The sequence below is a fragment of the Pecten maximus genome, chromosome 9 (genome assembly GCF_902652985.1).
Source record: "Pecten maximus chromosome 9, xPecMax1.1, whole genome shotgun sequence".
In the NCBI taxonomy this organism is placed as follows: Eukaryota; Metazoa; Mollusca; class Bivalvia; order Pectinida; family Pectinidae; genus Pecten; species Pecten maximus.
The window spans coordinates 34,576,879-34,600,495 of NC_047023.1; the positions used below are offsets into that span (position 1 = coordinate 34,576,879).

Consider the following 23,617-nt stretch of genomic DNA (forward strand, 5'->3'; position numbering starts at 1 on the left):
CACACGCGAATAGTTTGGAGGGTGACTAAGCGAAAATATCCACTTTTACAGTAAAACATTCATGTGTACCCTGTGGTATTCGATAGAAGTAAATCTTACTTACCCTCCTTATCTCGTATATTCTTTCAGGTAAATACCAGGTAAACACATACCTGGATAAACTTTACTACCTGGTATTAATCAATATCTGATTGTCCCTTAATCAGCTTCACCATCCCAGGTGTGCTTTCTTAATGAGGTCGCAACTGCATCTTTAATCCCATACTCGTATACTTACCTGTCATTAATATTTTAGCACCCTTCGGCAGGGATTCAGGTGAGAAACTCTGAAACCTGACATGGTACATCAAGTACATGATGTACAGTATGTATACATATACCGTGGAATCAACATGTTGGGTAAGGGTTTTAGTCAGCGAACACCATTACATTCGCTCTATTCTATCACATTAGATAAAATTGGTTTAAGAAAAAAATTCTCAATTATTTCTTAATTTAATTATCTTAATCCTGTACCGTAACATGCTCTGATCAAGTCTCTGATGAAACTGTTTCTGAAGTGTTCTTTAGTACATGTGGGAAGACAAAGTTCGTTGATTATGAATTACAGTGAAAAAATAATTATGTGGATAATACTACATTGAGTGCAACTTGTTATAATCATCAATGGACTCTAAAGATGAAGTGTATAAACAACAGATGGTTATAATTTAGTGTGGTGTCTTTTGAAGCCTACATGTCTACTTTTTTTTTTTGAGATTAAATGTGGTGTCTTTTGAAGCCTACAAATGTACATTGGACATCATGGTGTGGTGTCCTTTGAAGCCTATAGCTACATGTTTACTTTTTTTCGGAGATTAAATGTGGTGTCTTTTGAAGCCACGACATGTGTACATTTCTTGACATTATGGTGTGGTGTCCTTTGAAGCTTACATGTGTACATTGGACATCATGGTGTGTTGTCCTTTGAAGCCTACATGTGTACATTGGACATCATGGTATGTTGTCCTTTGAAGCCTACATGTGTACATTGGACATCATGGTGTGTTGTCCTTTGAAGCCTACATGTGTACATTGGACATCATGGTGTGTTGTCCTTTGAAGCCTACATGTGTACATTGGACATTATGGTGTGTTGTCCTTTGAAGCCTACATGTGTACATTGGACATCATGGTGTGTTGTCCTTTGAAGCCTACATGTGTACATTTGACATCATGGTGTGTTGTCCTTTGAAGCCACGACATGTGTACATTGGACATCATGGTGTGTTGTCCTTTGAAGCCTACATGTGTACATTGGACATCATGGTGTGTTGTCCTTTGAAGCCTACATGTGTACATTGGACATCATGGTGTGTTGTCCTTTGAAGCCTACATGTGTACATTGGACATTATGGTGTGTTGTCCTTTGAAGCCTACATGTGTACATTGGACATCATGGTGTGGTGTCTTTTGAAGCCTACATGTGTACATTGGACATCATGGTGTGTTGTCCTTTGAAGCCTACATGTGTACATTGGACATCATGGTGTGGTGTCTTTTGAAGCCTACATGTGTACATTGGACATCATGGTGTGTTGTCCTTTGAAGCCTACATGTGTACATTGGACATCATGGTGTGTTGTCTTTTGAAGCCTACATGTGTATATTAGACATCATGGTGTGTTGTCATTTGAAGCCTACATGTGTACATTGGACATCATGGTGTGTTGTCCTTTGAAGCCTACATGTGTACATTGGACATCATGGTGTGTTGTCCTTTGAAGCCTACATGTGTACATTGGACATCATGGTGTGTTGTCCTTTGAAGCCTACATGTGTACATTAGACATCATGGTGTGTTGTCCTTTGAAGCCTACATGTGTACATTTGACATCATGGTGTGTTGTCCTTTGAAGCCTACATGTGTACATTGGACATCATGGTGTGTTGTCCTTTGAAGCCTACATGTGTACATTGGACATCACAGTGTGTTGTCCTTTGAAGCCTACATGTGAACATTGGACATCATGGTGTGGTGTCTTTTGAAGCCTACATGTGTACATTGGACATCATGGTGTGTTGTCCTTTGAAGCCTACATGTGTACATTGGACATCATGGTGTGTTGTCCTTTGAAGCCTACATGTGTACATTGGACATTATGGTGTGTTGTCCTTTGAAGCCTACATGTGTACATTGGACATTATGGTGTGTTGTCCTTTGAAGCCTACATGTGTACATTTGACATCATGGTGTGTTGTCCTTTGAAGCCACGACATGTGTACATTGGACATCATGGTGTGTTGTCCTTTGAAGCCTACATGTGTACATTGGACATCATGGTGTGTTGTCCTTTGAAGCCTACATGTGTACATTGGACATCATGGTGTGTTGTCCTTTGTAGCCACGACATGTGTACATTGGACATCATTTTGTGTTGTCCTTTGAAGCCTACATGTGTACATTGGACATTATGGTGTGTTGTCCTTTGAAGCCACGACATGTGTACATTGGACATCATGGTGTGTTGTCTTTTGAAGCCTACATGTGTACATTGGACATCATGGTGTGTTGTCCTTTGAAGCCTACATGTGTATATTAGACATCATGGTGTGTTGTCATTTGAAGCCTACATGTGTACATTGGACGTCATGGTGTGTTGTCCTTTGAAGCCTACATGTGTACATTGGACATCATGGTGTGTTGTCCTTTGAAGCCTACATGTGTACATTGGACATCATGGTGTGTTGTCCTTTGAAGCCTACATGTGTACATTAGACATCATGGTGTGTTGTCCTTTGAAGCCTACATGTGTACATTTGACATCATGGTGTGTTGTCCTTTGAAGCCTACATGTGTACATTGGACATCATGGTGTGTTGTCCTTTGAAGCCTACATGTGTACATTGGACATCACAGTGTGTTGTCCTTTGAAGCCTACATGTGAACATTGGACATCATGGTGTGGTGTCTTTTGAAGCCTACATCTGTACATTGGACATCATGGTGTGTTGTCCTTTGAAGCCTACATATGTACATTTGACATCATCGTGTGTTGTCCTTTGAAGCCTACATGTGAACTTTGGACATCATGGTGTGGTGTCCTTTGAAGCCTACATGTGTACATTGGACATCATGGTGTGTTGTCCTTTGAAGCCTACATGTGTACATTGGACATCATGGTGTGTTGTCCTTTGAAGCCTACATGTGTACATTGGACATCATGGTGTGTTGTCCTTTGAAGCCACGACATGTGTACATTGGACATCATGGTGTGGTGTCCTTTGAAGCCTACATGTGTACATTGGACATCATGGTTTGTTGTCCTTTGAAGCCTTCATGTGTACATTGGACATCATGGTGTGTTGTCCTTTGAAGCCTACATGTGTACATTGGACATCATGGTGTGTTGTCCTTTGAAGCCTACATGTGTACATTGGACATCATGGTGTGTTGTCCTTTGAAGCCTACATGTGTACATCGGATATTATGGTGTGTTGTCTTTTGAAGCCTACATGTGTATATTAGACATCATGGTGTGTTGTCCTTTGAAGCTTACATGTGTACATTGGACATCATGGTGTGTTGTCCTTTGAAGCCTACATGTGTACATTGGACATCATGGTGTGTTGTCCTTTGAAGCCTACATGTGTACATTGGACATTATGGTGTGTTGTCTTTTGAAGCCTACATGTGTACATTTGACATCATGGTGTGTTGTCCTTTGAAGCGTACATGTGTACATTGGACATCATGGTGTGTTGTCCTTTGAAGCCTACATGTGTACATTGGACATCACAGTGTGTTGTCCTTTGAAGCCTACATGTGAACATTGGACATCATGGTGTGGTGTCTTTTGAAGCCTACATGTGTACATTGGACATCATGGTGTGTTGTCCTTTGAAGCCTACATATGTACATTTGACATCATGGTGTGTTGTCCTTTGAAGCCTACATGTGAACTTTGGACATCATGGTGTGGTGTCTTTTGAAGCCTACATGTGTACATTGGACATCATGGTGTGTTGTCCTTTGAAGCCTACATGTGTACATTGGACATCATGGTGTGTTGTCCTTTGAAGCCTACATGTGTACATTGGAAATCATGGTGTGTTGTCCTTTGAAGCCACGACATGTGTACATTGGACATCATGGTGTGTTGTCCTTTGAAGCCTACATGTGTACATTGGACATCATGGTTTGTTGTCCTTTGAAGCCTTCATGTGTACATTGGACATCATGGTGTGTTGTCCTTTGAAGCCTACATGTGTACATTGGACATCATGGTGTTTTGTCCTTTGAAGCCTACATATCTACATTGGACATCATGGTGTGTTGTCCTTTGAAGCCTACATGTGTACATTGGACATCATGGTGTGTTGTCCTTTGAAGCCTACATATGTACATTGGACATCATGGTGTGTTGTCCTTTGAAGCCTACATGTGTACATTGGACATCATGGTATGTTGTCCTTTGAAGCCATGACATGTGTACATTGGACATTATGGTGTGTTGTCCTTTGAAGCCTACATGTGTACATTGGACATCATGGTGTGTTGTCCTTTGAAGCCTACATGTTTACATTGGACATCATGGTGTGTTGTCCTTTGAAGCCTACATGTGTACATTGGACATCATGGTGTGGTGTCTTTTGAAGCCTACATGTGTACATTGGACATCATGGTGTGGTGTCTTTTGAAGCCTACATGTGTACATTGGACATCATGGTGTGGTGTCTTTTGAAGCCTACATGTGTACATTGTACATCATGGTGTGGTGTCTTTTGAAGCCTACATGTGTACATTGGACATCATGGTGTGGTGTCTTTTGAAGCCTACATGTGTACATTGGACATCATGGTGTGTTGTCCTTTGAAGCCTACATGTGTACATTGGACATCATGGTGTGTTGTCCTTTGAAGCCTACATGTGTACATTGGACATCATGGTGTGTTGTCCTTTGAAGCCTACATGTGTACATTGGACATCATGGTGTGGTGTCTTTTGATGTCTACATGTGTACATTGGACATCATGGTGTGTTGTCCTTTGAAGCCTTCATGTGTACATTGGACATCATGGTGTGTTGTCCTTTGAAGCCTACATGTGAACATTGGACATCATGGTTTGTTGTCCTTTGAAGCCTACATGTGTACATTGGACATCATGGTGTGGTGTCTTTTGATGTCTACATATCTACATTCTGGACATTAAAGTGTGGTGTCTTTTAACCTTGCACATCTACGTTTCTGAAAATCTTGGTTTGGTGTCTTTTGAGGCCCACACTCTGGACATCATGGGTGTGGTTCCATTTAAAGTCTACATGTCTACATTTTGGATATTAAAGTGTGGTGTCTTGAAGTCAAAACATCTGGACATTGAACTATACTTATAGTGTACATGTGGTGTCTTTTGAAGCCATATTACATGTTAACATTTCTTTTTAAAGTACAGCATCTTCAACTTTCTTTTAAAGCCAAAAAATGTTGCCATTGGAAGTAAGGTATAGTGACTTTTTGAAGCCTACAACTAATTGTGTGTGGCTAAAATGCTAAGCTATTTCAACATTTAGGCCTCAACCAATAATGGAAGGCATTTTTTTTTTTAAATGTTTGAAGTCAGTACACGGTTATTGTTTTTTACAGTTAGATATTGTGTATTTCATGTCCACATAAATGTGTATACTGTAGTCATGACTACGGGGAGACATTTGAAGTGTGCAGTAAGCAGAATGATGTAAGGTTTTCATTAAAGGAGTCACACACATATACAACCTTATAAAACGGAATATCTCTTTTATTGATTTCTCATTTTGTGAAGACTGGATGTGTGGCTCCATATAAGGAAGCATTAGACATCTGGTTTGTAGCCAAGGCTTACATAAAGTTTATATTATTGTTGATAGCCAAAGTCTGTACTCTTTATTAAATTAAATATTGTTGTGGTATCTCCTGATCATGATCAGATCAACTATTTTATCGGCATATATATTTGTTATATATGTGGTCAATGTATGTGCAGTGTGTGTCGAGTATATATCTGTACTCGTATTAGTAAGTATGGTTTGGATTATATTGTAACAACATACTACAGAATTAGTCATACTCATTCTTATAATTACCTATACTCACTTTTACCACATGAATTATATACAGTACTGTTAATTATATCGTCATAAATACTTCCAGTAGACTCTTGACTATAATGTATTTGACACACAAAGATGAGTTTTGACACTTTAATTTATAAGGACAGGTCTAGCTACTGTAAATACATTTTGACTCTTCATTTTCGAAGGGGCTAGTTGTCAATGGTCTACTGTCATGTTATATATATGTAAAATATCTATTTTATGTGACTATAAAATGTTCCGGATAATGCCAACCTGTTGTTTATGTGTTAGTTCTGATAATTAGTTTGTCTCTTTGTTTTCTGTAATAAGAAAGAGAGGTTGCAGCATGAAGTGAGAATGATGGTGTCGTGTTGTGATCCCTCAAATGTAACAATTATAGGAGCTACTATTTATATTAAAATCAGTATGGAATTACTTGTTGGTCAAGGTCATTCTAAGTAATCCTGATTCCTTTGCATAGAGTCATGGGCATCAATTATACAGGCTATGCTATGTGTACATTAAAGTTTGCCATCAATTATACAGGCTATGCTATGTGTACATTAAAGTTTGCCATAAGCCATTGGTCATTGTGTACAATCAACAAGTGTAAACTTTGTCTGTTTCACCTTTAAATAATTCAATATTTCCTATTAAAATATCAGTATATTGGGAAATAGTTTGTAAAGTCACCCACTTATTCTAATGAGATGATGGTACTCTTGTTATAGACTCTGGTATATATCGGCTAGTGGTAAGAACCGGAAGCCTTCCTCACAGGGGTGAATCTGAGCTAAAAGCCAAAAAGGAAAAGGACAGTTAATTGTTGAGAAAGAAAAGAAAGGATAACATTCCAAATTTTGTTGCTTCCTACTATTATGAAATGGGGGCAGCAGGTACAGTTCTAACGCCCTACCTGCAGGGCTTGGGATGCTGCCTTTTTGCTTACTTTTGGAAATTTGGCTTAAATATGAAATAATTTCAGTTTGGAATGGGGTCCATTATCGCCCCCAAAAATCCCCCAGAAAAAGCCCTGTATTCTTCTCTGTATATGAGTGAGAAACAGTAAGATAACTGTGAACTACTAGTTTTGGAGATTAGGCACATAACCAAATATTTGGAGATTATGATAGTACAATGATGAATTATAGTAAAAATTAATTGTAAAGAATAGGTATTGGAATGTGTAATTAGCCTTGTTATAATTCAGCGCAATGCTTCGAGTACAAAGAGTGCTAGAATAAAATTACCACTAAAAAATGTACATTCACAGTATATAGCTCTTCGGTATTTGTTCAATGATGTTTTGCATTTCTCCGTTTCTTCAGTGTCCAGATTTGTTTTACCTGGACGACCATTGAACACATGTTACATATATGTATGCCAAGAGTCTTTCCTATGTTACAGTATGTATATTTAACAAAAGGATAAAACCGTTCAAAATAACTGAAATATTTGTATTGTGACAAATTGATAAATTTGATGTGTGCAAGCTGTTGTTCATCACAGGTAGATTGTGTAAAATCAGGTTCATCTTGATGTCACTTGTATAATAATGATATTGAATTTCTTATTTTACAGGCCAGCAAGCCATACCGATGGGTAGAATGGGAGGAAGGAAACATCCGTTAAAGGACCAAAACCCGCACCGAAATATCACTCCTCCAAAGAGGAAAGCTTCGGACGATTATGCGCTCATGCAGAAGTCTCATCAAGAGTTGCTCAAGTCTCCAAAATCTGACAGTGGATTACGTAAACCGGACCTGCGGGCGCGGTACTGGAAATTCTTGTTTGATAATCTACAAAGGGCAGTGGATGCTATATATGAAACATGTGAACAGGACGAGAGTGTCGTAGAATGCAAGGTGAGATTATATTAAATGGAATTTAATGCATATTCTAACTTTTTGGTATAGATGCATTTATGTTTGAATTATAAGTGCTAAATTCTTAAAATAATAAAATTGCTGTTGTTTCATTCACATTTGGAATGAACCTTTTGATATCGCTCACCATACAATATTCTTGCTATTGTAAGATTATTTTGAAGATCAATATTACTACAATGAAACTGCTGTTTTGTAATGTGGACAAGTTTTATGTGTGAATGTAACAGGTGGTTTATTACCTCTTTCAAGCTACAATTTGTGCATGTAATTGGAAATGGTAGCTTGGAATATGTTATACAAATCGAAGATTAAATCTTCAATAAGGATATATATTCAATGGATATATTCTAGTGTATAATGTCGTATGAAATATAGACTTAAGAAATCATGTAAACTTACAAAGACTAGGAGTACAAGTTGGCTTGCTGTTTCTTTGTCAATTCTTTATTTCTTATGTTGAGAACAAAGACAAAGATTTAGGTAGCTAGTAATCAGTGGACAAGAAATTGTTACTACAAAAACAATGGTCTTTGTTTCCTTATGCTAGTATAAAAAAGTCTCCGTGCAAATGTACCAGATCTTATAACTACTGCACTTGTAAAATTCAGTTTTCATAATAATTAAATGTCTTGTTATTTTTAACATAAAAGCAAACATTATACCTTTTTTTGAAAATGTATACAGAAGTTGATGATGCTTATTTGATGTTTAAACATAAGATCCTGAAGGTTATATGATGTTTAAAAAAGATTTTGATGTTTATTTGATGTTTATAAAAGGTCCTGATGTCTCTGTGATCTTTACAAAACATACTGATATTTTTATAGGAGGTTATCATGATGCTGGAACAAAGTACAAGGGATTTCAAATCCCTCATAGAAAGGCTTCACATGCTGCGTGCTTTTGAGGAATCGGCTAAAGATGGAGACAGGTCAGTTCCTCAGTTATCTCACCTGCTCTGGTCTTTTAAATTTGCTATATATGGTCCATTTTAGAAAGGAAAGAAAGAAAATCCAATTCCGTCATATCAAGAATATATTAGAATTGATAGAAGAAATTCAAGAATAATATATCCTTTGATACAATCTGGTTGATATTAAATCTGCTCTCTTACTGTTCGTTGTCTCAAAGATCAGCCACTTCATTTTTTTTTTCAAATAAAAAAAAAGAGTGATCTCTGTTATTTTCAGAACAAAAGCTGTTTATATCAGAAACACTATTTATCAAACAGAAAAGAGAAACATAGCTTTTCAGGCTGGAAATACTTAAATGTTTTGGGATGCATGTAGATATGCTTGGTGCTGTTGTCTCTGCTGCAGTATGCCTGCATGTGTAATATATTGTTATTATCAAATTATTGCTGTCCTGCTTCTAGTCTTCATTCATGAATTACCATATTATCTTTTATTAGATTTCAAGATTATTTGGGTGTGGATTTGTACATTTACTCAGATGGGAAACCAGCTTTAAATCTCTTATTTTTATTTGCTTTACTTTGATTTTGATTTGCACTGTTTTCAGGCCAACATCAATTGCATGGGAGGTGAGAAAAATGTCACCAGGTAAAAGTGCCGGTACCCAAAGTCATGGCAGGAGTACAAGTTCTCCGAGTCCCGCCCAGAGGGTGCTCACCTTCACGGAGCAGAGATCTGAGTAATGACTGTTTCTGCTGCTTTGGTTGTAGATAGCATTATACATGTATATACATAATAGCTACATGTTTGTGTTAAGTGTTGTGTGATACTCTGTCATCAAATATCTATATTAAGTTTTCATTTATTTCTATTATGGAATATTTGAGTGAAGTTGTAATTGGGGATCTTTCATCAAATATTTGTTTTAAGATTTGATTGGTATGTTTCTGTCATCAAATACTTATTTCACGTTTATTTTTCTTTATTGGCTCTCATGTGGAAAAGTTTAATTCATTTTCTGTTTTATATAAGGTTTTGATTGGCCCTTGATTTTGTGTAAAGTTTTGATTGGTTCTCTGTTTGGTGCAAAGTTTTGATTGGTTCTCTGTTTAGTACAAAGTTTTAATTGGTGTTCTGTTTTGTACAAAGTTTTGATTGGTTTTCTGTTTTGGGTAAAGTTTTGGTTGTGTTTCTGTTTTTTGTACCTACTTTTGATTGGTTCTCTGTTTTGTACAAAGCTTTGATAGGTTCTCTGTTTTGTACAAAGTTTTGATGGGTTCTCTGTTTTGTACACAGTTTTGATTGGTTCTCTGTTTTGTACAAAGTTTTGATTGGTTCTCTGTTTTGTACAAAGTTTTGATTGGATTGCTGTTTGGTACAAAGTTTTTATTGGTGTTCTGTTTTGTACTTACTTTTGATTGGTTCTCTGTTTTGCACAAAGCTTTGATAGGTTCTCTGTTTTGTACACAGTTTTGATGGGTTCTCTGTTTTGTACAAAGTTTTGATTGGTTCTCTGTTTTGTACAAAGTTTTGATTGGTTCGCTGTTTGGTACAAAGTTTTTATTGGTTTGTTGTTTTGTACAAAGTTTTGATTGGTGTTTTGTTTTGTACAATGTTTTGATTGGTTCTCTGTTTTGTACAAAGTTTTGGTTGTTTCTCTGTTTTGTACAAAGATTTGATTGGTTCTCTGTTTTGTACAAAGGTTTTGATCGGTGTTTTGTTTTGTACAAAATTTTGAGTGGTTCTTTGTTTTGTACAGAGTTTTAATTGGTGTTTTGTTTTGTACAATGTTTTGATTGGTTCTCTTGTTTGTGTGAAGTTTTGGTTGGTATTTGTTTTTTTACAAAGTTTTGATTGGTTCTCTGTTTTATACAAAGTTTTGATTGGTTCTCTTTTGTGTGAAGTTTTAATTGGTTCTCTGTTTTGTGTGAAGTTTTGATTGTTTCTCTGTTTTGTGTGAAGTTTTGATTGGTTCTCTGTTTTGTGTGAAGTTTTGATTGGTGTTTTGTACAAAGGTTTTGTGTGAAGTTTTGATTGGTGTTTTGTACAAAGTTTTGATTGGTGTTTTGTTTTGTACCAAGTTTTGATTGGTGTTTTGTTTTGTACAAAGTTTTGATTGGTTTGCTGTTTGGTACAAAGTTTTGATAGGTTCTCTGTTTTGTACAAAGTTTTGATTGGTTCTCTGTTTTGTACAAAGTTTTGATTGGTGTTTTGTACAAAGTTTTGATTGGTGTTTTGTTTTGTACCAAGTTTTGATTGGTGTTTTGTTTTGAACAAAGTTTTAATTGGTTTGCTGTTTGGTACAAAGTTTTGATAGGTTCTCTGTTTTGTACAAAGTTTTGATTGGTTCTCTGTTTTGTACAAAGTTTTGATTGGTTCTCTGTTTTGTACAAAGTTTTGATTGGTTCTCTGTTTTGTGCAAAGTTTTGATTGGTTCACTGTTTTATACAAAGTTTTGATTGGTTCACTGTTTTGTGTGAAGTTTTAATTGGTTCTCTGTTTTGTGTGAAGTTTTGATTGTTTCTCTGTTTTGTGTGAAGTTTTGATTGGTGTTTTGTTTTGTAGAAAGTTTCGATTGGTGTTTTGTTTTGTAGAAAGTTTTGATTGGTTCGCTGTTTGGTACAAAGTTTTTATTGGTTTGTTGTTTTGTACAAAGTTTTGATTGGTGTTTTGTTTTGTACAATGTTTTGATTGGTTCTCTGTTTTGTACAAAGTTTTGGTTGTTTCTCTGTTTTGTACAAAGATTTGATTGGTTCTCTGTTTTGTACAAAGGTTTTGATCAGTGTTTTGTTTTGTACAAAATTTTGAGTGGTTCTTTGTTTTGTACAGAGTTTTAATTGGTGTTTTGTTTTGTACAATGTTTTGATTGATTCTCTTGTTTGTGTGAAGTTTTGGTTGGTATTTGTTTTTTTACAAAGTTTTGATTGGTTCTCTGTTTTATACAAAGTTTTGATTGGTTCTCTTTTGTGTGAAGTTTTAATTGGTTCTCTGTTTTGTGTGAAGTTTTGATTGTTTCTCTGTTTTGTGTGAAGTTTTGATTGGTTCTCTGTTTTGTGTGAAGTTTTGATTGGTGTTTTGTACAAAGTTTTGATTGGTGTTTTGTTTTGTACCAAGTTTTGATTGGTGTTTTGTTTTGTACAAAGTTTTGATTGGTTTGCTGTTTGGTACAAAGTTTTGATAGGTTCTCTGTTTTGTACAAAGTTTTGATTGGTTCTCTGTTTTGTACAAAGTTTTGATTGGTGTTTTGTACCAAGTTTTGATTGGTGTTTTGTTTTGTACCAAGTTTTGATTGGTGTTTTGTTTTGTACAAAGTTTTGATTGGTTTGCTGTTTGGTACAAAGTTTTGATAGGTTCTCTGTTTTGTACAAAGTTTTGATTGGTTCTCTGTTTTGTACAAAGTTTTGATTGGTGTTTTGTACCAAGTTTTGATTGGTGTTTTGTTTTGTACCAAGTTTTGATTGGTGTTTTGTTTTGAACAAAGTTTTAATTGGTTTGCTGTTTGGTACAAAGTTTTGATAGGTTCTCTGTTTTGTACAAAGTTTTGATTGGTTCTCTGTTTTGTACAAAGTTTTGATTGGTTCTCTGTTTTGTACAAAGTTTTGATTGGTTATCTGTTTTGTGCAAAGTTTTGATTGGTTCACTGTTTTATACAAAGTTTTGATTGGTTCACTGTTTTGTGTGAAGTTTTAATTGTTTCTCTGTTTTGTGTGAAGTTTTGATTGGTGTTTTGTTTTGTAGAAAGTTTCGATTGGTGTTTTGTTTTGTAGAAAGTTTTGATTGGTGTTTTGTTTTGTAGAAAGTTTTGATTGGTGTTCTGTTTCGTACAAAGTTTTGATTGGTGTTCTGTTTTGTACAAAGTTTTGATTGGTGTTCTGTTTTGTACAAAGTTTTGATTGGTTTGCTGTTGATGAGGATTGGTCCTCTGTTTTGTGTATATCTAACAAGTATTTCAGGACGTTTTCATTTAGAGATACATGCAAGTAAGATATAAGTTAGTATTAGGTACAAATTAAATAGGATGATTGGACAATTAACTGTTTTACTACATGGCCATATTGTATATTTGCATCATTATCCTGTAAATTGGTCAGTGATTTAGAATGCCAGGAATCCTGATTGTGTGTAATTATGTGCCTGTTGCTTTCATTATCATAGCATAATAATGTAGTTGTTTTCCTTGTTGTCCAGATATTGTTTTGATTTTTTCCAATGACTTCCCAAAATTGATAAATACTTTGTTCAGTCTAGGGCTATATGAGGAAAGTTACACTCAAAACTTGTAAGTCCAAACTCCCTCACCTATGTACACATATATGTCAACTGGAGCTGATAACATTGAAAGATACTGACATATTGTTATTTTATTCATTTTACTGCATCAGTTTATAATAAGAGTTTAAGTAGATTTGAACTAAGGTTGTCCAAAGTATGTTAAGCTGATAGCTGGTGTATAAGTGTTGTCTTTGGTGATGGAATTGAATACATTTTACAATAGACAGCCTAAATTGTGACAGAATTACAGAATATTATTTACTTATCTCCTTTTTAGTCCAGCACAGAGCAGCTGGGCAGACAAGGTCAAAGGCAAAGTAACAACTCCAAACCCTGCTGATGAAGTTTTATCTCCGACCAGCACATTTACCCTCCCACCGCCACCAGTCACACAGAATGGGATCTCAGCCTCTGAACCTGAAACAGACGGCAGTACTACCATAGAAGGTACCTTTTGTTATTAGTCCCCATACATGGAGAGATTATAGGGTGGTATTCTGTCCATCTGTCTACTACCTCTTTGGATTGCAGAGTGTCTTGTATATGTGTCCCAATATATACAGAGTTATTGCCCTTGGTTCATTTTTGCTACCAAAGTTTGGACAGAGTGGGGTGTTTGCAATACTTTGCCTAGTTTTAGTTCTCATGTGCAATAACATATCTGAAAAGGCTACAATGGTCTGAGTCTATGGAAATGTTTCAACTTTGTATAGTTAGCAAAAGGAGACATGTCAATGACATTTAGACCACAATATAGAGACATTATTACTTCTGTTGGTCACTGTCCATCGCGTAGTGGACAGTCTCAGACTGTCTTTGTAGTTCATTTCCTCCTGGATGGTGGCCTTAAAGTGCACTGTTCATGGATGTTGAAAAGCCTTAATTTAGATAAATTTAAATGGATGAATTGTTGAGTAATACAGGCCTTATGGTCTCTTATTGAGAAAAAAGATGGTAAAGTAAAGTAGGGAACGAGGTAATGTCTTTGTTTGCTCTGGTGTCATGGCTTTTTTGTCCTTATATTACCATGGATTACACTTGAAGTTGTTGTGTCATTTCTTTGTTGTAGATGACAACGAAGGCTGGGAGACTGTACAAAGGGGAAGTAAGTTTAAAGCACGACATTCGCCTTCACAGAGGTCTTTGGAAAATCTTACTGGGGTTGGTCAGAATCTCGGACGAAAAAATTTAAAACGAACTATGTCTGATCCACATGCTGGTAAAACTAGTGGTCAACCAAAAATGGAAAAAAGTCCACTGGCGAAAAAGTCTGTGGTTGGTGGAAATCAGAACAATGGACCTCGACAAAGAACTGATAGCAAAGACAGTGAAAAAGAAAATCGTCCAAGTGAGAGTCGGCGACAAATTGCCTCATCTCATAGTGACTTATCTGTGTCGAGGCCTGGGCGGACTAGCAGGGTGAGCCCCACCCTCAATAAAACTTCCCCGACTGTGTCTCGGTCTTCTCCAAACATATCTGGTGTGAGTAGAAGCTCAGAGCCAACAGTACCGACAAAGATGTCTTACAGTGGTTCAGTTACAAAAGGTAAATCTCCAACATCTTCCAAAGGACAATCTGCTGCTACAAAGAGGGACATGAAGAAATCGCAGTCCCTAGATCTAAAGAAGGAGGATAGTAGTGTTATTCTAAGTAAGGTTATGGAAGGGGAAGGAGAGACAGATTCCTTGTCAGTTACTAATTGTGTAGATACTTCAGTTGATGGAAACCTTAAAGGTAGAGATTCTTCTCTCAGTGTTGATGTGCAAGGGTCAGATTTATCAGACAGCTCGCTCAAGGGAGAGCTACCATTGGACCAGGAAACAAAGGGGGGCGATGATGAAGAAAGGCATGAATTGGAACGTCGTGAGAAAAACAGGAGACAAGATGAAGAGGATGATGCTTATGCCGCCCAGTTAGACAGTGTAAGTTTAGTACTGAAATTTGCAAGTAACATCGTTCTGTAAATAATTTTTAAATGAATCAGAATTTTGAATTATTTATGCGAGGATGAAATTATGGGTACTTGTTTTATTATTTTATATTTGTATTATAAATGATGTTATATCATTTGAACAAAAAAATTGAAATGATAAAATTTGTTTGCATGAAACATTATGTTGTATTTGATATATTTTCAAACAAGGTAATTAATTTTCATATGCAAATTTGATAGAATGCTTTAAAAACAAAATCAGTAAATTATTGGTGTACATGAAGCGATATAAGGACTACCAATAAGTCCTATATTATCTGTGACTGGCTGGTTACAGGCGTTGGCATCAGCTTTTGAGGAGGAGGATACACTGACACGAGAGCTGGAGGAGGAGCAAGAACAGGCGCTGGAGTCGGCCATACAGGAGGAGGAGACGTGGCTCAAGGCCCTCGCCCAGGAACAGAACTCTGTCATCGAGGTCGAGACTGAGACTGAGACGGAAAGTGAACTAGGGGTGAGATTCTGTAATCAAGTCATAATTTACTGGACTCCATTGTGTGATGATTTAAATTCATAATCCATGAAGTTAAGATTTTAGTTTTTGATATGTTAAACTGTTATACTGGGTAATTATCAATTGACATTCATATAGAAAACTGTAAGTATAAAATATTCTTATCATTGGATTAAATTGAGCACATGATTGAGGTACTTACAAAAGAAAAACATGCACCCAGTATTTCAGCAGATATTTAAAAAAAATTTTTTTTTTTTTGCAGCTGGTTCACTATATATATGCTCGATATAATTATGGTTATAAGATCCATGCTTGGTGACAAGCTCAGTGAGATTATTCTGCATATGGAGTGTTATATTATGTTAGAAAAAGTGAACGCTCACTTGGCTTTGTCTCTAAGGATTTTGGTCAATTTGTAATCAAGCAGTTCATAGCTCCATCTTGTGTATATTACACTATATTTAGAAAGTGAAATGGTTGTAAGATTTTTAAAATGACTTAAAAATTTAGTTTATATTTGATATTATGATAACACATGTCTGAATATGTAATCCTGGATAAATAAAAAAAATATATTTTCAGAACACAATGAGTTCGTTAGAGGCTTCAGGACAGGCACTGGACTGGGATACCCTCTGTGCCCAATATGATGGTAGGTTCTTCAGCATGTGGCTTAATGTAAATTTTGTTATTTTAATGTGTCAAGTATGAAAGTTGTTAAGGACTAATTTGGATGTACACTATTTGTCTGGGAGGGATGGGAGGCACTTGAATTAGAATTTGATGGGTGGTTGAGGTAAATCCCTATTTTACCAGATTTCCCTAAATATTACTATGGGTGGTGGAGGTAAATCCCCATTTTACCAGATTTCCCTATATATTACCAGGGTGGTTGAGGTAAATCCCCATTTTACCAGATTTCCCTATATATTACTATGGGTGGTGGAGGTAAATCCCCATTTTACCAGATTTCCCTATATAATACTATGGGTGGTTGAGGTAAATCCCCATTTTACCAGATTTCCCTATATATTACTATGGGTGGTGGAGGTAAATCCCCATTTTACCAGATTTCCCTATATATTACTATGGGTGGTGGGGGTAAATCCCTATTTTACCAGATTTCCCTATATATTACTATGGATGGTGGAGGTAAATCCCCATTTTACCAGATTTCCCTATATATTACTATGGGTGATGGGGGTAAATCCCCATTTTACCAGATTTCCCTATATATTACTATGGGTGGTGGAGGTAAATCCCTATTTTACCAGATTTCCCTATATATTACTATGGGTGGTGGAGGTAAATCCCCATTTTACCAGATTTCCCTATATATTACTATGGGTGGTGGGGCCTCCCCCACACATAATTTCAGAACAAATGATAATGATAAGTTATAATTATTTGACAAACTAGGCTTGAGTAAATGATTCACTTGGTAGAATTACATTTTAGCCAATGCATAATATCAAGTTTTAGATATTTTAGATGCTGATTTAGAGATATAAATGGTTCATGTGAAGCAAATGAGGCCGATACTAGATTTTTTTCTTTTTAAGATGCTGAGGGAAAGCCAAAGTTGTCATGGGGAGAGATAGTGGATGAGGCGGAAACCAGGACTCCCGGTCACGGGGTTCACATGCATGAGAAATTGTCTTCTCCTTCCCGCCGCAGGTAATGCTTTCACCTTGTACCTATCCTTTAATATGCCCCATACACCATAGGGTACAAACCCCCCTTCTTTATCTCCCTATACCTCCTGTGTGTCCTACTTCTTTCAGCCTTTTTACGGAATTCAGATTTCTGGGGAAAAAAATCCTGTATAAATCGATGTACAGTCTACCCTCGTTATATTGCCTCATTTCGTCCGTGTCAATTATGGCGGTATAACGAGGGTGGCGTTAGTATTGAATTATGAAAATTACAACAGTAAAAGATAATGTTGTACCAACGTTTTAATAAATACACAATTAGTTAACATATAAGACACCATGGTATTGACCGTACGTTACGTAGCTTACAAATACACATTTACATATGTAATTTCTGAAAAAAGTCATTAATTTGCTTTTGTCTCATGCCATCTATTACAATCTGTCGAATTTTATTGGAAATTACGCGGCACTGGATCAAGTCCGAAGAACAACCTTTCGTCTCGGAGTTTCCATCTTGACTGACGAAGCCAAATCGTTCATACCATAAATAAGAACACTTATTGAGCAGAAATCAGTCATGCTTTATTACAAATCAAACCATATCTGTGTGTAGATGTCACATATACAAACATTGATACATATATCTACCTGAGTGATAGAAACTCATTCAAGCGTATAACTAAGTTACCTGTGAAAAAGGAAATACCCTAATTCTATAAATAGAAGAGTTCCTCGATCGCAGAAAAAACAGACTAAGATGGCGATATCGTCGAGGGTAATATATAGGGATTCGGGACGTTTGTATTGTTATGAACGTGGCGGATGGCGGTATGCGAGGGTGGCGAACTTAACGAGGGAATTATATAGAAGGGAAATCCGTTCTAGGGGTGTAGGTGGCGGTATGTGAGGGTGGCGGTAGATTCGGGTGGCGATAGGTCGAGGGTACACTGTACCTTAAATTTGTGTAAAAACTTCTATTTCATTGTTTTTAGAATCTAACATTTTCACACATGACAAAATGTTGTATATGTTTGAATCTCTCTCAAAGTAGATATTTTCATTTTGCTTCCTTTCATAATTCTGGTATTCCAGTTACTTTGTTGTGAACATATTGATATGATTGAGATACAGTATTTCAATGTGCATAAAGAATGGCAATTTGTCGAAACCTCTAGTATAATTCAAATTAAATAAAAGATATTTTTGTCCTAATGCCTACATTTCTGTAGAAAGTGCATGCAGCTAGGCCACTAAACATACATAATTTTAAACTACGTACAGGTCGCCCACAGAGTCAAGGAAGCGACATGAGGAGAAGCAAGCCAAGGCTCGGGAACTAAGGGAGAAATTCATGCATGAGAAGTCAGAAAGACTTGGAGAACTCTCCAAAAAGGTAAAGCCATGTAAATAGAGGAGTTCATGATAGAAGCATATCAGAGTTGCCTCCCTTAAATCTTTGGTCAGCTGACAAGATAGCACTCCCCTCTCTTAATTCTGTTGTGCAATGTTGATACCACTTATAGAATACGTTTTGTATTAAAACAGGATAAAATGAAATTATTTTATATACTCAACAGCTGTGTTGGTAAATGCAAAAGGAATCACTTTGAATGACAGATCTCTGGACAAAGTAAATGAGTAGTTAGTCCAGTAAGATTTTCACTACAGCAGAGCTAATGTTGGCACTTCAGTACTGAATATAGAGGGATTGTTTTAATCATGTTACTGGGTATGACTGTAACAAAGTAAAAATATTTATACTGTCAACATTTGTCCAGCAAACATCTAAAAAGATTATTGAGATTTTTAAGGAAATTTGTGTGGAAAAAGGTGAACATGACTTGATAGTGTAAACTAGAGGCATAACTTATGGTGGCAATGAAATCAAAGTAATTCTAGGTATCATACATATTATGACTTAAACATAGGACATAATATCACTGTTATGCTGTATGATTTGTAATGAAATATATTAATGTAACTGGAAAAAAAAAAATGAAAAAATGTTAAGTAATATCTGGCTTTTGTTAGGAGGAGGAGTTATGAGCATAAAGTAATATCTGGCTTTTGTTAGGAGGAGGTATGAGCGTAAAATAATATATGGCTTTTGTTAGGAGGAGGAGTTACGAGCATAAAATGATATCTGGCTTTTGATAGGTGGAGACGAGCATAAAATGATATCTGGCTTTTGATAGGTGGAGGAAGTACGAGCATGGAAGGAAGAGTTGATGAGACAGAGGAAAGGGACAATACAGAGTAAGATGACGCGAGCCGAGGAGAAGCGCCACCTACAACTACGAATGAAAGCACAGAAGGCCCATGAAGAGGAAGCAAAGGTAACATAACCATCACCTCTAAGTCAAGGTCATGTTTTCACACATGACATTTTTCTGAAATCTGATTTTAGACTTTTCCTGTATGTTTCTTGTAATGTTAACTTTAACATTTCCTATAGAAAACATTCTAAAAACTGTTGTTTTAGACTTCTCTGTGCTGATATCACCACTGCTGTTTAGAGATTAAAATTTTGATAAATCATTTGATAAAATCTAGGTACGTTAATATATATATCAGGACAAAATAATATGGTGTATATGATGTCTTCGGTTTTTGTAAACAAGACCAATCTGTTGTACTATTACACCAGGATTGAGTGATCATTGATATAGATATAAAATTGATAATCATTCATTGTTTTCCAGGCCAATGAGATTGCTTTTATTAATGCCCTTGATGCCCAGAACAAGCGACACGACATCATGTCGAAACATCAAGAGTCTGAGGCCAGACTCCAAAACATTGAGGTATTGGTTCTTTGTACATTTATGTATCTTCCATGTACATTTTAAAGAAAATGATTGATAGACCCTTTTGAAGACAAAGCTATTGAACACTTATTCCAAATTTCTTTTAAGTGTATTTTCATTGTCCAATTTTCCAGTCTGTTTCAGTATGTTACTGAAAATACTTTTTGATAAAAGTATATACTCTTGAACAAAATTGCTATGTTTAATTATTGATATAATATTACATGAAAGGAAACTCTTCAGTTTGATAAGGTAAGGTTTTCCTTCCAGTTTGACAGAAATAGATACCGTACATTACAAAGCCATTCTAAACTGTCACAAAGATTACTGATTTCCGGTCCGCCTGGACAGATTTACAGATCACACAGGTTGACTGTATACAGTTATACATGGTATGGTTTTAACAGATAATTTCTTCCACTTATAACCACAATTTTTTACATGTTAACTGAAATGCTGGTAATTTTTCTTCCTCTCAGGAGGAGCGCCAGAGAAAACATGTAGAGAAGCTGGCAAAGGAGTCTGCGGTGGAGGAGAGGAGGCGGGCTTTGTATGCTGAGAGACAGGCCAAACTCAAAGACATGGAGGAACGTCGCAAACAGCGTGATGCACGTGTGGAGCAACAACAGCAGGAAAAGGAGAAAGAACGATTGGAGGCCCTCCGCATTAAGGAACGGTGAGCATCTAAAGGCAGGGAGAGGGTGTCAGAACAGTAAAAGATTATAGCTTTGATATAAATAGAAGTAGAATATATTGGAGTCCCAAAATCCAGTCAGCAATATTCATAGAAAAAGGGCTTGATTGTAAGACATATTTATATTACGAAGATGTTATATAGATGTCAATCTTGCCTTAAATACCTTCCAGATATTTATTTTGATAACCAATGTAAACTTAGCTTTCATATACAATGCAAGATTGTATTAGAAATAATACTATCAGTAATACCCCAGGGGTTACATTCACTTTTGCTCTTTGTATTCCTGATGGCAAAATCGAAGCCTCTATCACCAACACCTTGTTGATGAAACAAAAAGACTAGGGTCCGATAGAAATTTTCTGTATCATTTCTTGTCTTCATGAAAAATTCCTTGATTGTATACCAAGTTCAAATTTCAGGATTTTTGGGTCATTGTCAAGGTCACTGTTACTATCTCAAGTGAGAGCTGGTAGTGGACATTTAACTATCTCAAGTGAGAGCTGGTAGTGGACATTTAACTATCTCAAGTGAGAGCTGGTAGTGGACATTTAACTATCTCAAGTGAGAGCTGGTAGTGGACATTTAACTATCTCAAGTGAGAGCTGGTAGTGGACATTTAACTATCTCAAGTGAGAGCTGGTAGTGGACATTTATTGCTTGATCAATACTCAGCTACCCAGCATGCTTGCTTCAACAGAAAGGGAATATATGTTATAATTTGTGTTTAGGGAGAGAGAAGAGCGACTGGCAGCTCTGAATGCCCAGCAACAAGCTCACATACAGGAACTCCAGAAAAAGATACAACAAAAGGTACGTACAGTCAAACTTGTAATAGCGGACACCCTTATATAGCGGACACCTGTCCATAACGGACACCTCCAGGAATCCCCAATGAAAATCACTATATAAATATCATGTATATAGTGGACACCTTCCTAATGCGGACAGCGGACACTTATTTTTGTCCGTAAAGTTGTTTAAAATTCCGTATAACGGACACGTGAAACCATAGCCGTGTTGATATTTGTGTGTAAAACGTTTCTAAATAACAAGCAGAGCCTTAATTACTCAATTCCCCTGGCAGCAATGCTAACTTAGGAAGCCACTTCATCAGTCACTAATTGTCCTGTTACCTGTAAGTTGCTGTAACAATGGGCAGTAATTACAAGAGAGTGACCGATCGCCGTCGGCAGAGGTGTTTGTTTACTCAACCTCACCGGTGACAGGTACTTTCAAGCATATTTATTTTCCAAAATATTGAGGATTAATGAAAATTGTTTTACTATGATAAGAATTATCTTTACCGTTTTTACTATGTTGAGTATTTGTCTGAATAGATATTCAGTATAGTATGATATTGGGAAGATTTTTTTAGAAACTATAGGCTTAATATAAATTATTAAAAATATCAGCTCTAATTTTTGTGTCAGATGAATGATTGAAAATTAATTAATTAAGCATTTATCTTTAATTATTTGTCTTTTATTCATTTGTTTAAGTGTTTAAATATAATAAATCAGGAGACATATAGTGTACTATGAACAGACTTTGGTTTGTTTCTTCCTTTATAAGGGACATAACTCGTTGAACCTCTATATAAAGGACACCTCTCTATAAAGGACACTTTTGCCTTGTCCCTTAGGTGTCCTTTATAGACAGGTTCGACTGTACATAGTAACGGCTATTCCAGTACATAGTAACGGCTATTCCAGTTCATAGTAACGGCTATTCCAGTACATAGTAACGGCTATTCCAGTACATAGTAACGGCTATTCCAGTACATAGTAAGGGCTATTCCAGTACATAGTAAGGACTATTCCAGTACATAGTAACGGCTATTCCAGTACATAGTAACGGCTATTCCAGTACATAGTAACGGCTATTCCAGTACATAGTAAGGACTATTCCAGTACATAGTAAGGACTATTCCAGTACATAGTAAGGATATTCCAGTACATAGTAAGGACTATTCCAGTACATAGTAACGGCTATTCCAGTACATAGTAACGGCTATTCCAGTACATAGTAAGGACTATTCCAGTACATAGTAACGGCTATTCCAGTACATAGTAACGGCTATTCCAGTACATAGTAACGGCTATTCCAGTACATAGTAAGGACTATTCCAGTACATAGTAACGGCTATTCCAGTACATAGTAAGGATATTCCAGTACATAGTAAGGACTATTCCAGTACATAGTAACGGCTATTCCAGTACATAGTAACGGCTATTCCAGTACATAGTAAGGACTTTTCCAGTACATAGTACAGCCTATTCCAGTACACTTTCTCTAGCACCTACCCTGCATTTAATTTCTGGATATTTCACTGGAATCAACCTGATGTGTATTCTCCTGTCCAGCTGTTCTAGACTTATAACAGAGGTGCCAGTACACAATTGTTTAAGTGTAATGTAAGAAAAGAAGTAAAGCTTTTTCTCAGTAGTTAGAAAGAAGCTATCATGATCATACATTTGTAGCGGGACTGGACTGGGTCGATCATCGGTGACCAGGTAGCTCAATTGGTAGAGCATCCGAGTGTTCGGAGGTCCCGGGTTCGAACCCCGGTCTGGCCGCTACATTTTCCCTCCTTTTTTTGGAAAAAAGGAGGGAGGTGTGTAGCGGGACTGGACTGGGTCGATCATCGGTGACCAGGTAGCTCAATTGGTAGAGCATCCGGCTAGTGTTCGGAGGTCCCGGGTTTGAACCACGGTCTGGCCGCTACATTTTCTCCTCTCCTGTTACAAAATTGGCGCCCAATTAAAATACCCACGGTGGTGGTATAAGGGTCTCGTGTGTCTTCGAGGGTGAAGACTTGAAAAAAAGGAGGGAGGT

At 36.6% G+C, this 23,617-nt stretch overlaps 1 protein-coding gene across 2 annotated transcripts in view; it reads left to right on the top strand.

Moving 5' to 3' along the window:
* Positions 1–23,617, top strand: part of LOC117334053 (S phase cyclin A-associated protein in the endoplasmic reticulum-like) — a 114,350-nt gene that overhangs the window by 21,235 nt on the left and 69,498 nt on the right. For both annotated transcript variants that reach the window (XM_033893483.1, XM_033893484.1), the window contains exons 3-15: positions 7,673–7,956; positions 8,808–8,911; positions 9,502–9,633; positions 13,444–13,613; positions 14,236–15,089; positions 15,438–15,614; positions 16,200–16,269; positions 17,180–17,294; positions 18,557–18,668; positions 19,471–19,611; positions 19,978–20,079; positions 20,562–20,758; positions 21,511–21,592. In XM_033893483.1, coding sequence (XP_033749374.1) covers positions 7,673–7,956; positions 8,808–8,911; positions 9,502–9,633; positions 13,444–13,613; positions 14,236–15,089; positions 15,438–15,614; positions 16,200–16,269; positions 17,180–17,294; positions 18,557–18,668; positions 19,471–19,611; positions 19,978–20,079; positions 20,562–20,758; positions 21,511–21,592 — 2,540 coding nt within the window. The remainder of the gene's footprint in view (positions 1–7,672; positions 7,957–8,807; positions 8,912–9,501; positions 9,634–13,443; positions 13,614–14,235; positions 15,090–15,437; positions 15,615–16,199; positions 16,270–17,179; positions 17,295–18,556; positions 18,669–19,470; positions 19,612–19,977; positions 20,080–20,561; positions 20,759–21,510; positions 21,593–23,617) is intronic.